Here is a 14,016-nt window from a genome sequence, read left to right as displayed (position 1 = left end):
ATCCTACGGTTCAGAGTAAAAACACAGCCATTTGGTAATGACCCAGAACATTTTAAATGCCTCCTTTTCAGTGATATGTAAAATTTTACCATTGGTATGGTTTTACGTTTGTAATTGCAAAAGGAACCAGTTCTTGGAGATTTCCCTTCTGATTGCATAGTATAAATTTTTAATTAATTATTTTCTTCCTCTTTCAGTTTAATCCCTACACTTGGCTTTACAAATCACTCTCAATTTTGCAGCTCTAACTGGCTTCAGAAAACTAATTTTCCCATTTACAGCTGAAACACAAATTTTGAGCAATTTTCACAGACACAGCCATTACAGTTGAGTTGAATCAAGCTGTGAACAACAACGATAACATGGATATTTGTAATCATGCAGAGCTAGTCCTTTCCATAATTCAAAGACGTAAGAAAAGTTCATTTCATCAGAAAGTGAGATCTGTTGCATGGGAAGTGAGAGAATTTATTGATATAACATCTCTGTAAAAAAGTATAGAAGCTGTTATTGGAAAGGCTTCCTAGAACGTACTGAAATAGTATCAGGAAGTGGGGTTTTTTTCTTGTAAATTCATGTATATTTAAATACTACCAGAGGAACAGGTAATTTATAGTCTTGAACAATTACCAAGCTCCATGACATAATAACTAGTGCTTTGTACTAAAGTATCCACTTCCACCCCAGGGTTTGAGTTTTTCTAACATTATCAGTTAGTTCAACCTCTCACCAGAGGTGTGAGGAGAGACTGTCCCTTAACCCTGCTTTACAGACGGGGACACTGAGGCATAGTCAGATTAAGCACCTTGTCCAGGACCAAGCCGAAATTATGAAGAAGGGACAACTGACCTCTTATCTCCTCATTTCCACTACCCATACCTAGATAGCATCCTTCCTATCTTTGCACAGTTTAAAGATACTTGTGATAGTTGATTCACTGAGAGAATACTGGATCAATCCTGCTCTCCTTGAAGTGAGCAGATGTTTTGCCAATAACTTCAATAGAAGATGTCATCTATATTCATGTCACCTTAATACCAATATGACATCTGTAAGTATCACAAAGCGGAACATGGGCCAAAGACACACAGTGCCATAGCTAAGTAAAAATTATATCACATATGTTGGTTACTACTTCTATCATACCAGCAGTATATCAGCGAGCTAAAGAGTGCACCTGTTTGTGTACGCCAATGGAAAAGTCAAATTTAAAATGCACAGCTACGGCAAGATATTAAATGACAATAAAAAGTCAAAGAACATAAGAATATCTGTGCTGTACACGTGTCCTTTCTAACGGGACCCAAAAAAATGCCCAGAACAGACCCTTGGTTGGGTCTGAGCTGTTTCTGCTGCTAAATCCTAAACCAAAATTCAAGCCTCAGTAAGATGGGTTCTATCTTATTTTCAAAAATTTTTGGCTTCACTATCTTTTTTTTCTATCAAATTTGACCTTGAATACAGTTTGAAGAACCCAACACCAACATGAAACGAAAAAAGCCTTCCCAGTCTCTCTGCCATAGAAAGAAATATTAAAAATAATTTGGTGGAGGGTATAGTGGTTTTTTTTCCCTACTTGGAGTGCTGAAAGTATTAGATAAAGGCAAGGACAAAGAATAAACCTCAAGTTTACTTACATTCAGATCTCCCATGTTTCTAACTCTGAAATAGAATATGCTGTTAATGTTGCTATTTTTGCACTGTTTAAACAAATGAAGAAATCAAAAGCTAACCAAATACATAAAATTGATTCCAAGCAGTTAACCTCAAGACTCTTTGACCTGCCATAGTAATCAATTCATAATTACTTAGTGTCCATCCACTGCTGAAATAGAAGGTTTACCACCTATTCTACTGTAGTCACTTGCTTTTTAGATCCTGGTGAATCTCTGGCATAGGCTGCTGTATTCTGCTGCATCACATCTCAAGGTATCTGTTGGTTAAGTTTGCTGATGATGCAGGACCCAAAAGCCACTGATTCCTTGCAAAAAGCCAGAGTTAAGGACCCACAAATTTCTGTTTTAATAGTTTTAAAAAAATAATCTTATACACAGGCACTCTTAACAAGGTCCCACTGGAGGCTGCAAAAGTCAGTGCTGCTTGCCAGATATCCAAGATTGTAACTGATGCCAATGTGTGTTACAGTGTTTAGACACTGGTTTACAAAGCATAGAAATGCATTGAGCTGCAGTGGAGAGGGACATACTTTGGAAGAAAAAAATCCACCTCCTCTCTAAATATTGTACTCAGTGGAATCAACTTTCTGTATACTTTACAATCCTTTGGACCCATTATTGCCTAGTATGTAAATGTGTATTTATAAAGTTACAAAATTATTTACAGGATGTAATATAGTTTCAGGCTACTCCTTGGGAATGAATTGGGCATGGAAATTCATGAAAAGTCAGGCACTTCTTAAAACAAGAATCATTTTTAACAAATGCAAAAAAATCAAATTCCTGAAACATCTCTTCATGGTATGTGTAATTATTTTTGAGACATCTGCTATACATTTGACCACCTAACTATTTAAAACACATTTCTCGTATTTCATGAGCTTCGTAACAGAAGAACTGGGAACTAACTCTTCCTTACTGCCTCTGTACACCTTAAGGAACCTGAAATGTATGGCGACAAATAGATGGATTGAAGAACTAGTTTTCAAAAAATATTTTTGGACATATATATGAGAGTATGATACCATATTCTTACTGAAAATTGTCACGGATTTTCAATAGGAATATGGTATCAAAGTGATTTTAAAGACATGAAATATTATATGACTTTGGGTCATCTGAACAGTTTTAAAAATCAGGACCTAAGCCACCTTTCTGCCATACCACTTCGGTGGCTGTAATTTTTACATCTGTTGGTATTAAGGGCCACTCAAATGGCAAATGTGCTATCTAGGGTAGTCTACCCACTCAGAGCCCCACCAAAATCCCTGTCCCATCTCCCCTGTCTTGTATACAGCCCAAGCAAAAATTTTCCTGGATAACAGGAATCCCCAGATGCACAGTTTTCCAGTTGCTTTTCACTCACTGGGCACGGCAAAACATTTTTGATCGAGGACGTGCAATGCAGTTATTCTCAATAGAGATTCTGCGGTATTAACCAGGTATGCCTTTATGACTTGGCCATCTCAAAACTTTCTTTTAAAGAGCAAGTCAGTACCAGATTCATTCACTGACCTATATAAATCTCATTTCCACAAGTCAAGTTTTGCATTATTTATTTGTGAGAGAAAGGCAAGAGTTCAAAAAAAAGCATTCTAAATGAGTACCCTTATCCTCATTTTGCATGCCTACACTTTAAAATGGAAAATATAACTTTGAAATACTTTGATAAGCCAAAAAAAAGTCTTACTCAGTCCTGGAGTTATGGCCAAAAAATTAACCCATGAAAAGAAAGTGTAAGCTGTCATTTGACATATTGATTCCATATAGCACTGTTACAAAGTCTGCAGTGCTATGTGTAAATAACATTATAATAAACAAGCTTGAGCTAATTCATTTCTCTTTGAACACACACTGCTTTGTAAAGTTTGCTTAGCAGACCAGTAACGAATCTGGAGCGGTCACAGAGAACTAGGTAGATGTTATTTACCCCATATACTTATCTTCAAAATTACGTCTGTCTTAAAAAAAGCTGTGTGCTTGTACCCTTTTATGGAGCGGTGGTCAGTGGCGAGAGGAGAGATCTGCTCCACCAGCCACAAGAGCATACTGAGCAGAAGGGGGCTGTCGCCCTGCACGCACTCTGACTGGTGAGCAGTCCTGATCTTAGCAGACCAAAATTTTCCTTTTTCACAAAGCCTTTAAGGCTAATGGTTTTAATATACTAACATGCTCTATGATCGTGTCATTTTTTTCCCCCTCCTAATGGTGTAGTAGAATTTGTATAAGATGCCATACTACTTGGTGTTTTATTACAAGAGATTACTCTAAGTAACTGGAAACCACTCATGTTAATTATGGCACTCTCTCCTGTGGACCTACAGAGAGAATGCACATGGCTTACACAAAGGAGTGGAAGCATTAATTGATACACTCTCTTGTGATAGGACTGACTCTTAATTTATACATATTGGCCATTGACAATGAAAGGAGCGCACCTTGCCAAGGACAGCTGCCAAGCACAACTATTTTCTAGTAGGTATGAGTTAGCACACAACAGAAGATCCATGGCTTCTAGACCGTTAAGGTACTCCTGACCTGTTAATATCCTTCATATTACCTCACACTTGTTCTCTTCCTATCCATGTCATGTCACTGAGGTATGGGAAGCCACTGAGATTTGTTTATGTACAAGAAATGCAAGGTCAGGATCGTAACCGATTTCAGCATCCTTGGACTCAGAGCTGCTCAGACGTGTGCAGGATGAACAAAGTCAGCAAAATGAAGTGACTTCTGCTAGCTCAGAAAACTTGCTGCTTTCAAGCTCCCCCAGACTTTTACAGGAGCTAACTGCCAGCTTCTGTTTGCAATGTGGGACTAAAAATGTGCATTAAAATGTAATTAATTCTTTACAGTTAGACATATTGAAATATAACAAAAACTGTAGTTGGTTTGTATGTGTTGAGCCTTAAACAAGACAGAGGCCTCACTTCAGTTCTGCCACTCAGTCCAGTGCTGCTTTTTCTACCTGCTTTGCCTTTTTATCTTACATTTTCTTCCCTCCATGTCTTACCTTCTCAAAGTTAGTCTGAAAAAGAAATGGTCATTACTTATGATAATTTCCCCATTTCTATGTAGAGGATTTACATGCACTTCTATCAAGTTCTATCCATGATATTATTAGATACAAATATTATTCAAATTTCTACACTGAGTGCTAGAGCTTCTCTCAAATCCAGATATGTTTTTCTCAAAAAATGACTGTCAAAGAGCCCCCTCTTATCCTCTTAAAGTTACTGTTCTACTGATGTTAATAAATGTCACACATAATATACCTACTGACAGTGGTCATTACACACATACACATACAAATGCACATTTTACGTGCATTTCATTTGCACATGTTTCCACTGATGATTTACAAGTCTGAAGACAAATAGCAGTCAGAACATCAACATTTTTGTACACAAAAACCAGTATTTTCACCTAAACTTTTAACATAACTTTAAAGAAAATTGGGACATTTAGTAGAAAAACCCTAATGACTAAATTTTTATCAGTAAAAATGGCATGAATATATTTTGATGAGGTTATAACTTTAAATAGGTATACTTTCTTCTTTGAAATCAATATTGAAAAACTATATTGTAATTGTAGCCATACAAAATGTTTATTATATTACAAATTATTTGTACACTATATTTTCACTTTATCATTGCTTTGTGCTCAGACAGTATAAATATTACAGCATGATTTTTCTTTCCCAGGAATGTCCTTACTGTTTTCCTTACTGTCTTGATATAATCTTACTTTGTACTTAAAAAAAAAACAAACCAAAAAAAAAAACCCAGAAACACGTTACAAACAAGATAAAAAGCCATTATGAATGAAGAATGTAAAATGTTTTTGTGAATAAAGTGCACCACAATGGTTTTAGAGTGATGGTTGAGGGAATATTCAATAGACTACACATCATCAATACAATACGAAACAAAATTAATTTTGAAAGTCTAACAGGTCTTCCTCAGTAGTATGAAGAGTACTTTGTTTAACTTTACTGAAATGGTTTGTCTTTCTAGAAGGCTATTTAAATATTTTTATTTGGGTTTTTTCTATTTTTTCATTTTGTTTGCATGTAGGCATTCAAACCCTGTACATCTACGTAATTTCCAAACTTTTTAATTTGCAGTGTGGCAAGATATATGCTTGGCTTTATCCTCACACGTTTTTCAATAGAACTACTAAATCACTTAAATTTAAGAATTGGTACAGATTTACAAGCAGAACTAAGTGTCCCAAAGATGCTGTTTAAATCTAGTATGTCCCCGCTCCTGTGACTCTTTTGGGAATACATCGTAACATTACCCTTCCCAGCTACATTGCTGCTGCTTCCGTACTTCCAGCTTTAGGATAACTCTGCAAAACTGGAGTCTAAGATAACAGCACATTTCACTCCCATTGCATAGAACAGCCTATCTACTTGCAAAATTTCACTGGGCTAAATAGAGGAATCGTTCAGAAACTGAGGTAATAAAGCTGATGCAAAATGTGGCTGGCACAATTTAGTGTAGATTTCACTTACCAAGTTAGCTTAAGCCAGTTATGAACCAGCTTAGGCTAAATAAAAGTAAGCCGTTCTTCAATTATGTCTGCACTTATGTTATGGTGATTTAAATGACTGGAAAAAAAAAAAAAAGCAGACTATTGTTCAAGGGATTCTAGTGAAACTTGCACATATAGACAAATCCTAATAGAGAAACTCAGCCTTGCTCTCGGTGAGTGAAGTTCCCACTGAAGCCAACCAGAACTGGTCTTTTTATGCTGAGTTTGGCACAGTATTTTTAAGTTGTTATTTTAAAGTGTGATACTTTTAGGCAGCTATTAATTCAAGACAAAAACACATTTGGATGTATTGTATTATACTGATAAGATCAGTATTAGTTAGCTGACAGGTAACTGAGACAGCAGTCTGTCTGTACTAGATGTATTTATATGAAAGATTGAGTTTCTTTGGTTGTTTAATATCCAAGTCATCCAAATGTATATTTGTGTACTCCAGACATAGCATGTTTATACTGATCATTAAAATTACCAGGGTCTTTTTTTTTTTTTTCTTTTTTTTTTTTGCTCTTGGATTATGGAAATTTTCTGACTATGGCAGACTAGTCACATATAAATATACAGCACATATATACATAGAAATTACAAAAATACATTTTATTTATATCTGATTTTTAAATAATAAAAATGAAATTTCACATTTGTTGAAAGATTAGCTAGCATACCAAAAGCTTCTGCAATATTTAAGGTATTAGAGCAGAAGATATCTGTATATTCTAGGATACGTATGTATCACAATCTCAGTCAGGGTTTATAATATAATTATTTGGGGAAAAAATAGCTCTGCTTTAAAAGTTTGTGCTTCATCAATTTCTTCTTCTATCCCCTATTCTAGTCTCCTCTCCTCCTCTCATTTTACTGATGGCCAAAAAGCTAAACCAATTTCCCTTTCTCACCTCAGTAAAGACCAAAGAAACTCAGGGAAATGAAATGATCAGACAAAATAGCATAAGCAATTGAGGATAACTAAGTAACTTACTGAAATGAAGGACATTACCTTTAACTCCAGTTGACATCAAACATGCCCAACACAATGTATTTTGCAACAACGTCAGTTCCCGAAGCTAATTGCCCAAGGAACTGAAAACAATTGTTCATGATCTCCAACTGTTTTGTACAACTGCAAAAGATGAACTATTGTCCCATTCAAATGGTTTGATTTTCTTTTGGGATTGGATTCATACAACAATGCAGTTTAACAATTAGTGACCTTTATCTTGCACAATATAAAGTCAGTATAAGTTCTGGAAATGCTCTCTTTTTCACAGAACATTAGTTCTATTTTTGTTAATCCATGTAACCGTTTACTTATTTACATGTTAATATAATAATCAGGTCCTCTACATTCAGAACTTCCTAGGTGTGCATTCACTATTCTAGTGTAATCAAAATCAACTGCAGCTTCAGGTAGCACTTTCTGGCATCACTTTAGTAGATATCATTGTTTAAGAAAGAGAAAAAAGCACTGTGTTAAACAGTGGTTTTCTTGTCCAAGCAGGTGTACTCATTATTCCAGGTTGGAAAGACTTGCTCAAAGGTCTCAGGTTTCCCAGCTTGACATGCATTCAGAGTGAAAAGCCTGAATACAGAGCAAATGCAAATAACCTTTTTTCATTTATCCTGGAAGCTTCTAGCACCAATATCCTTTGCTGGCTCTTCATGCATTGTATTTTCTCACGCTGAAAAAAATCTCCACCATAACTCATCAGTGGCATTCAGGGACAAGGTAGCCACTGATTATCAAAATATCATTAACCTTCTTCACAGTCTTCTTTCACTTCTTTGTACTGTTAATAGGATGAGGAGAATTGGGGCTATTTACAGGACATTTATTTGTTACTTACTCATCTCAAATTCTTTTGGTTTGAATACGGTCTGTAAAATGGAAAGGCTGAATGACTCTGCATTGCTGAAATCAGCATCCCTTATATAGTGTCTTGCAGCAAAAAATTAAGATGGCCACCATCACACCTACCATGGCCTTTAGCTAACCATGTTCTACTGTATTTTCTTCTTTAATCAAAGTTTTGACATGCAGAAGTGATTTTCAGCAGCTCTACCTCTGGGCCTGCAAATGAAACGTCGTGCAGTGCAGACACGTTCAGCAGCCTCTCTGGTGATGATAGGTCAAAATATGAGAGCTAAGTGACAAACAATTGCATATCATCAATCTTATCTGTATTAAACAGTTACCTGGCAGCATTTCCTTAGCTGGCGAGCAGAATTCCTTATCTTCAGAGTCCTGTTGCTCTACTTCAGGTCATTTCATGTTGTTGACTTTTCAGACAGAGAAACATGCCATCACTTTGGCAGAATTCACAGCAAGTTTGTAACTGAAAATTAAAGCAGTCACTTTCTTGGCTACCCCAGGTTGCATGATACAAGTACTGTGCACAAAAGATACTAAACCTGGAACTCAAACATATCTGTTTGCTTCTTGGCCAGTTTAGCAACTTCTTCTCTTATTGCCTTGACGAGGGCAGCTGTAGAAATGTTGGTGAGAGGAGCATCGGATGGGTCATTTTCTGTCAGGCTCTGCTGAGAAGCTGCGGTGGACGGCAAAGGAGCTTGTTCCAGGCTAGGATGCATGCTCGCTTGCTGGCTGTATTGGCGAGGAAGTCGCGAAGGAGAATTATGTTGGTAGCGGGGCCTCGGATAAGCCTCAATGTATCCAGGTAGTGGAACCTGTAGAGCATTATAATTACACAAAATTATACAGAACAGTTGATCCGTAGTGCCACCTGCCAGGTAACACAAACCTCCCCAGGGCAGAATAAGATGTAACAGATAGGACAATATGAAGACAAGGTAAACCTCATACTCCTAAGCATCCATTTACAAATGTCGTCTTGGCATGTGCCATTTATGCATATATGTCAATGTACCGGCTACTCAACTCCCCAGACTGTGGCAGCAAAAACACCTAGCAGGGGAAACATTGCATGTCCTAATTTATCATCGCTACAAAAAGTCAAAGGGAGAAGGCTTTTCAGAAAGCGTGTTCTCTGCTTACTATTCCTCCCAAACATTTCAGTTTTAAACAGACAGCACCACTAGTTTCAGGACACTGAAAAGCCTAGAAAAGTGGAATTTGCTGATTTGCAGCCACTGTCTAACCCAAGTCAGCCAAGCCATGTCTCTGGATTTACTGTTCCTAACAAAAACTCACTAGATCTAGACAACAAGAATAAGCTCAGGTATGCCAACCTGGCAACTCAACACTGAAAAGGGGGTTTGACTTCTCAGAAATATCAGGATTTCTGGTCATGTTTAAGAGAATTACTCTGTTGTAACTTCACTGATTTCAGCCCCACATTACAATGGCTAAAACTAAAATAACCTAGGCCCTTTAGTCACTGTGAGATATTAAATTTCCTTCACAAATCCACAAACCACAATACCAGTCTTTATAGTCCTCAAGAGTTTTTAATGCATCAAATAAAAATAGGTTTTATTTATGTTTTGCAAAAGTCTATAAAACAGGAATCTTCAGCCCTTCATTTTGAAGAAGGCTTTATGTTGTTACAGAAGACAACCCATAACCTATTACTAGCACAAGATAATTTCTCCTTAAGAAATATCTTACCAGCTGATCATGCTAGTCCATGCCAATGACAGGTAAGTAAGGAAATTTCAGCGATGCTTTTTTATGAACTGAGTGACTCAGAAAACTACACTTATCTACACTACACTCGGAATACTACACTTATAACTAACTGATAAGTTTCCACAATGTTTAATCACTAAAAAGTTAACTTTGTAATTCTTTTTGCTTTAAATGGGAAAAACACATGGTTTTGACTTTCCAAATATATTAAGGTCTTGTATAAGCATATAATACAGGTGGCCAGGCAGATGTCTCAGCTAATTTTTAATTTCAGTCAGGCTGAGGTGTAAGGTGCTTCTCCCACCAGGGCTAAGGCTTTGGTGGGTATGCCAGAAGCAGAATTTCAGAATTTTAGGCGTCTGCAAGCAAACTGAAATGTCAAGATGTGAAACATCTGCCCATTTTATATACCTTATGGGGAACATGGGACCTCAGCACTGACTTCAGAATGACAGCTTTGGACTTTTGCTTAAATCCCATTTTGGCTCTGGCCCTGGGAGAGTTTAACAATCCCTTGGGTGATTTTGAAAATCTTGCCACTTCAGGCATCTAAGAACCTGTGAAAACCTGACCACTAGGATTTATACATGCTCTATACGATCTCGGATATCCATCAAGCAATGAAGAGAATGCCAAACATGTTCAGTGTGGTGTGATGAGACAAACGTAGGAAGTAGGCATGATATGAAAAACAGGACAAACATTTTAGTAGTACGACATGTGAACACACCACTAGAGGCCACCAGGTTACTACTTTCAGTAAGCAGCATCTAGCAATTTGGAAAATTAGAGCTTTGTTGGATACAGTTCCTTTCTCCCACAAAACTTAGTGTTTCAATACTTACCTTTTAACTGAGAAAATAGTACATTACAGTAAATTGAGCTTATATGATAATTCTTTGTTGTCAGATCTCCTGTTTCCTATGTCCCCTTGTTTACAGTCCAGCTAGTGCATGAAAAGTAAAGAATTTCAGTTTTCATCTTATAGATATTAAGCCTCTGTTCTTACTAATTGTCAAGAAAACTTTGGAAGCATGATTGAGCTATAATATAGACACTCAGAAACCAGCAAGCATCCAGAAACTCAAACTCTGAGTATTACTTTAGATCTTTGTTTTTGCAGTTTTATTCAGGCTTTCTTACTGTATTATGTTGCTATCACTGTTACTAGTTCTTCTAGTAATGATTTTCAAATAAAGACAATTGCTTGCCAGATTTGCAGTCATTGGGAGGTGTAAATTCATTGTAGAAACTGAAGTGTTTTGGTTTTACATTTTTATCTCTTCTCCTGCAAAGTCACATGAGGGCTGAAAGTCTGAGTAACAAGAAGTTGGTAAAGGTCCGTAATGGGTAAGTGAAGTTAAAAGGAGTATTTGTTCCCTTTGAATTTTGTATTGCCACAGTTATTTTTCAGACAGCTTCTGGCATTCCTCTCCATTCCTTTGTGTATGGTCCACTGGCACTAACTGCCCTTCCCACCCTGTAGACAGGGAAACCCACAACAGGGCTACACTCTTCTCCTTCCAGAGGAAGGAACTGGGGGCTGGAGACTTGTGTTCCAGTTTTGTCCAGTTTGTTTTCAGTGTCCCCTTTTGACAAGTGATATCTGACTCTTTTTTCATGGACTGCAGCCAAGGGGTAGGGATACAAAAGGGAAAAAGAATGGAAGATAAGTAAATTACTTTTCCTATTTTGTTAAGGGTTTTTTTTCTTCTTCTTAAAGAAAAAGTTTAAAATGATTGCTCAGACACAACAGGCCTCCTGCATTTAAAATGTCAGCAGGGTTAAAAACAACCAAAAAAACCAAAAACCCCAAATAAATAAAACAATGAAAAGGGCAGCTCTGGGAAGGGAATCTGTATGACAGCATCAAAAGCCTCCAGGTGTCTGGGGCACATCAGCAAATGTGCTCAGATGAACATAATTCTTTTTTCTTGACAGGTCAGCCTACAAATTCAGACTTGCACCTGACCGTCAAACTGAATTCTTTTCCTCACAGGCACCAGGAGCAGTATTAAAGACTTGGCAACAAATACCCGCCCCCAGGAACATTTATATGACCATGTTGTCCCTTGCTTAGCCGCTCAAAGCCAACTATTAGACTCCAACTGCAATTCACTAAAATATTCTGTTGATGATATGCACAAGGAAATAGAATTCATCTCCCAGTTTGTTTAACTGACTTGGTTCTGCATAAATACCAGATGTAAGCTCAAGCAGCAGAACTGATCTTTTTTTCCTTAGTGGAAAAAAAGCCCTGAATTTTAGAAATTGTTTCAAACATGATAAATTACTGCAATTCATTTTAGGATGTCTCAACCTTATTTCTTTGAAATGTAGGTGTACTTTGGGCTAAAAATTACATCTGTCCCAGACTAGGATTGTGCAATTAATTATTTAATTTATGATCTGTCACTGCAGCCTGCAGAAGGACTTGAAACACTGCGCAGCAGGACTGTGGCAGAGCCAGGACGTAGGATTCAGGAGCCGGGCTGTTTTGAGACAAGCCCCCAGGAGGGAAAGATGCTCCCCAGTTTCCAAACACCACAAGGCCACCTTGAGAGACAGCATCACCTAATCCTGCTATGCGCCTATCCAAATATTTAACCACTGTCTTGGGAAAGAAAAACGGTACCTAACCCACCAACTTTGAATGGGTGCCAGCCCCTAACCTAGCGAATTACTTAACTCTCTAAAAGACCTTACTTACAGTTCATGGGATGGGCAGCTAAAGTATCTATGCCCCCTCTCATAACTTATCACTACTAGAGATTATTACCATTCAGGGAAGAATTAACTTGCTCAGATTCTTTGCTGATCACTTAGCATTGCTTAAAATCCCTCCTCTGCAAATCACAGAAAATATATGTAGTTAGAAAAGCAAGGATGCTTACTGAGTCTGCCCACTGCCCTGGTAATTCATTCTCTCCAGCATAGGGCATCCAGGCTTGGTTCCTGTATGCAGTGGGTGGTGTTGGGATAAAATATCCTGTGAAGCCAGGTCGGTTTGCTGCTGGTATGGCAAACACTGCTGGTACGGTATTTCCTATTAAGAAAGAGAGTAGATATAATTAATAACTGACATTTTCAGTTATAAATTAGAAGATAATGCTTATGAAGTAACTGGCGTCAGTCTTTTTTTTTTTAATTATTATTTTTTATTATTGGTGAGAATGTGATCACCATCGGTTGGATGTAAGGCTCCCATCATCTGATTAGAACATCTCTATAATGCTGGGAAGTACTGGAGAAGGCAAGATTTGCAGTTGTCTGCATAATCATGCACAGCCTTCAGATAAAGATATGAGAACTTAGTCCTTAGGACTTGATCCTTGTAACAGCTGATCTTCATCAAAGCTTTCAATCATTAGAAAAAAAAGGCTTTTTTCCCTCTTACATTTGCTTCCTTGTATTCAATTTTTAGCTGTTGTTACCATGGGTTTCAGAGTAGTGCACCGTTCTTTCCAACAGCAGGTTACAGAGCATTCAGTTTACACAGTAAAACTGTCTTAATATCTCTAGGCACAAAACCTATCAAAATGAGTGAGCGATACACTTAAAAGGCTGTAATCTCAACAACCCCATCATAAAACTTCAGTGCTTCCATAAAAAAATACCAAGGGTCTTCCTGCTCAATTCCTTTTCCAGGAACAGTCTATGACTACAAAAAATTATGCAGCTACAACTTAATATTTCCAAGGCAACTTTTTGACACCAAATCTGTTTTATCTTGATCCAGATGTATGCATAGGGATGTCCAGGAAGCCACCTACTAAAATTCCACTATCATACTCCAGGTTCGGTGGGAGAAACCAGCCTTCCTAGTATGAGGCTCAGCCAAATCTCTGGATACGGTTACATCTGCTCTTTCAGGTAGGGTTTACAGGGCTCACAGAGATGCATGAAACAATGTGGTTCTTGCTGCAATTACTCAGATTATCCACAGGATATAACTAGGCTGTCTGGAAGACCAGCATCTTACCGTGTGTTCCCACTATTTCTCTTGAGAGAAGTCATCTTAACTCCATGTATTTGCCAAGTTTAGAATAAAATACAAACAACTTGCTTGTCCAGTAAGAATTCCTTCCTCTAGTGTCTGTTTAGATTCAGAGACAGACACCAGCAGTGTACCACTGCTACACTGTGGTCATAAAATTCTCATTCCTAAATCCT

At 37.5% G+C, this 14,016-nt stretch overlaps 1 protein-coding gene across 1 annotated transcript in view; it reads right to left on the bottom strand.

Annotated features, from left to right (window-relative positions):
* Positions 1-8,639: 8,639 nt before the first annotated feature.
* Positions 8,640-14,016, bottom strand: part of KIAA1549L (KIAA1549 like) — a 74,183-nt gene continuing 68,806 nt past the window's right edge. Inside the window, exons 20-21 of the mRNA XM_075712400.1 lie at positions 12,738-12,889; positions 8,640-8,921 (exon numbers count right to left, since the gene is read on the bottom strand). Coding sequence (XP_075568515.1) covers positions 8,640-8,921; positions 12,738-12,889 — 434 coding nt within the window. The remainder of the gene's footprint in view (positions 8,922-12,737; positions 12,890-14,016) is intronic.

The sequence above is a fragment of the Pelecanus crispus genome, chromosome 6, assembly GCF_030463565.1.
Source record: "Pelecanus crispus isolate bPelCri1 chromosome 6, bPelCri1.pri, whole genome shotgun sequence".
Classification (NCBI taxonomy): Eukaryota; Metazoa; Chordata; class Aves; order Pelecaniformes; family Pelecanidae; genus Pelecanus; species Pelecanus crispus.
This window is presented reverse-complemented; position numbering and strand designations above follow the sequence as displayed.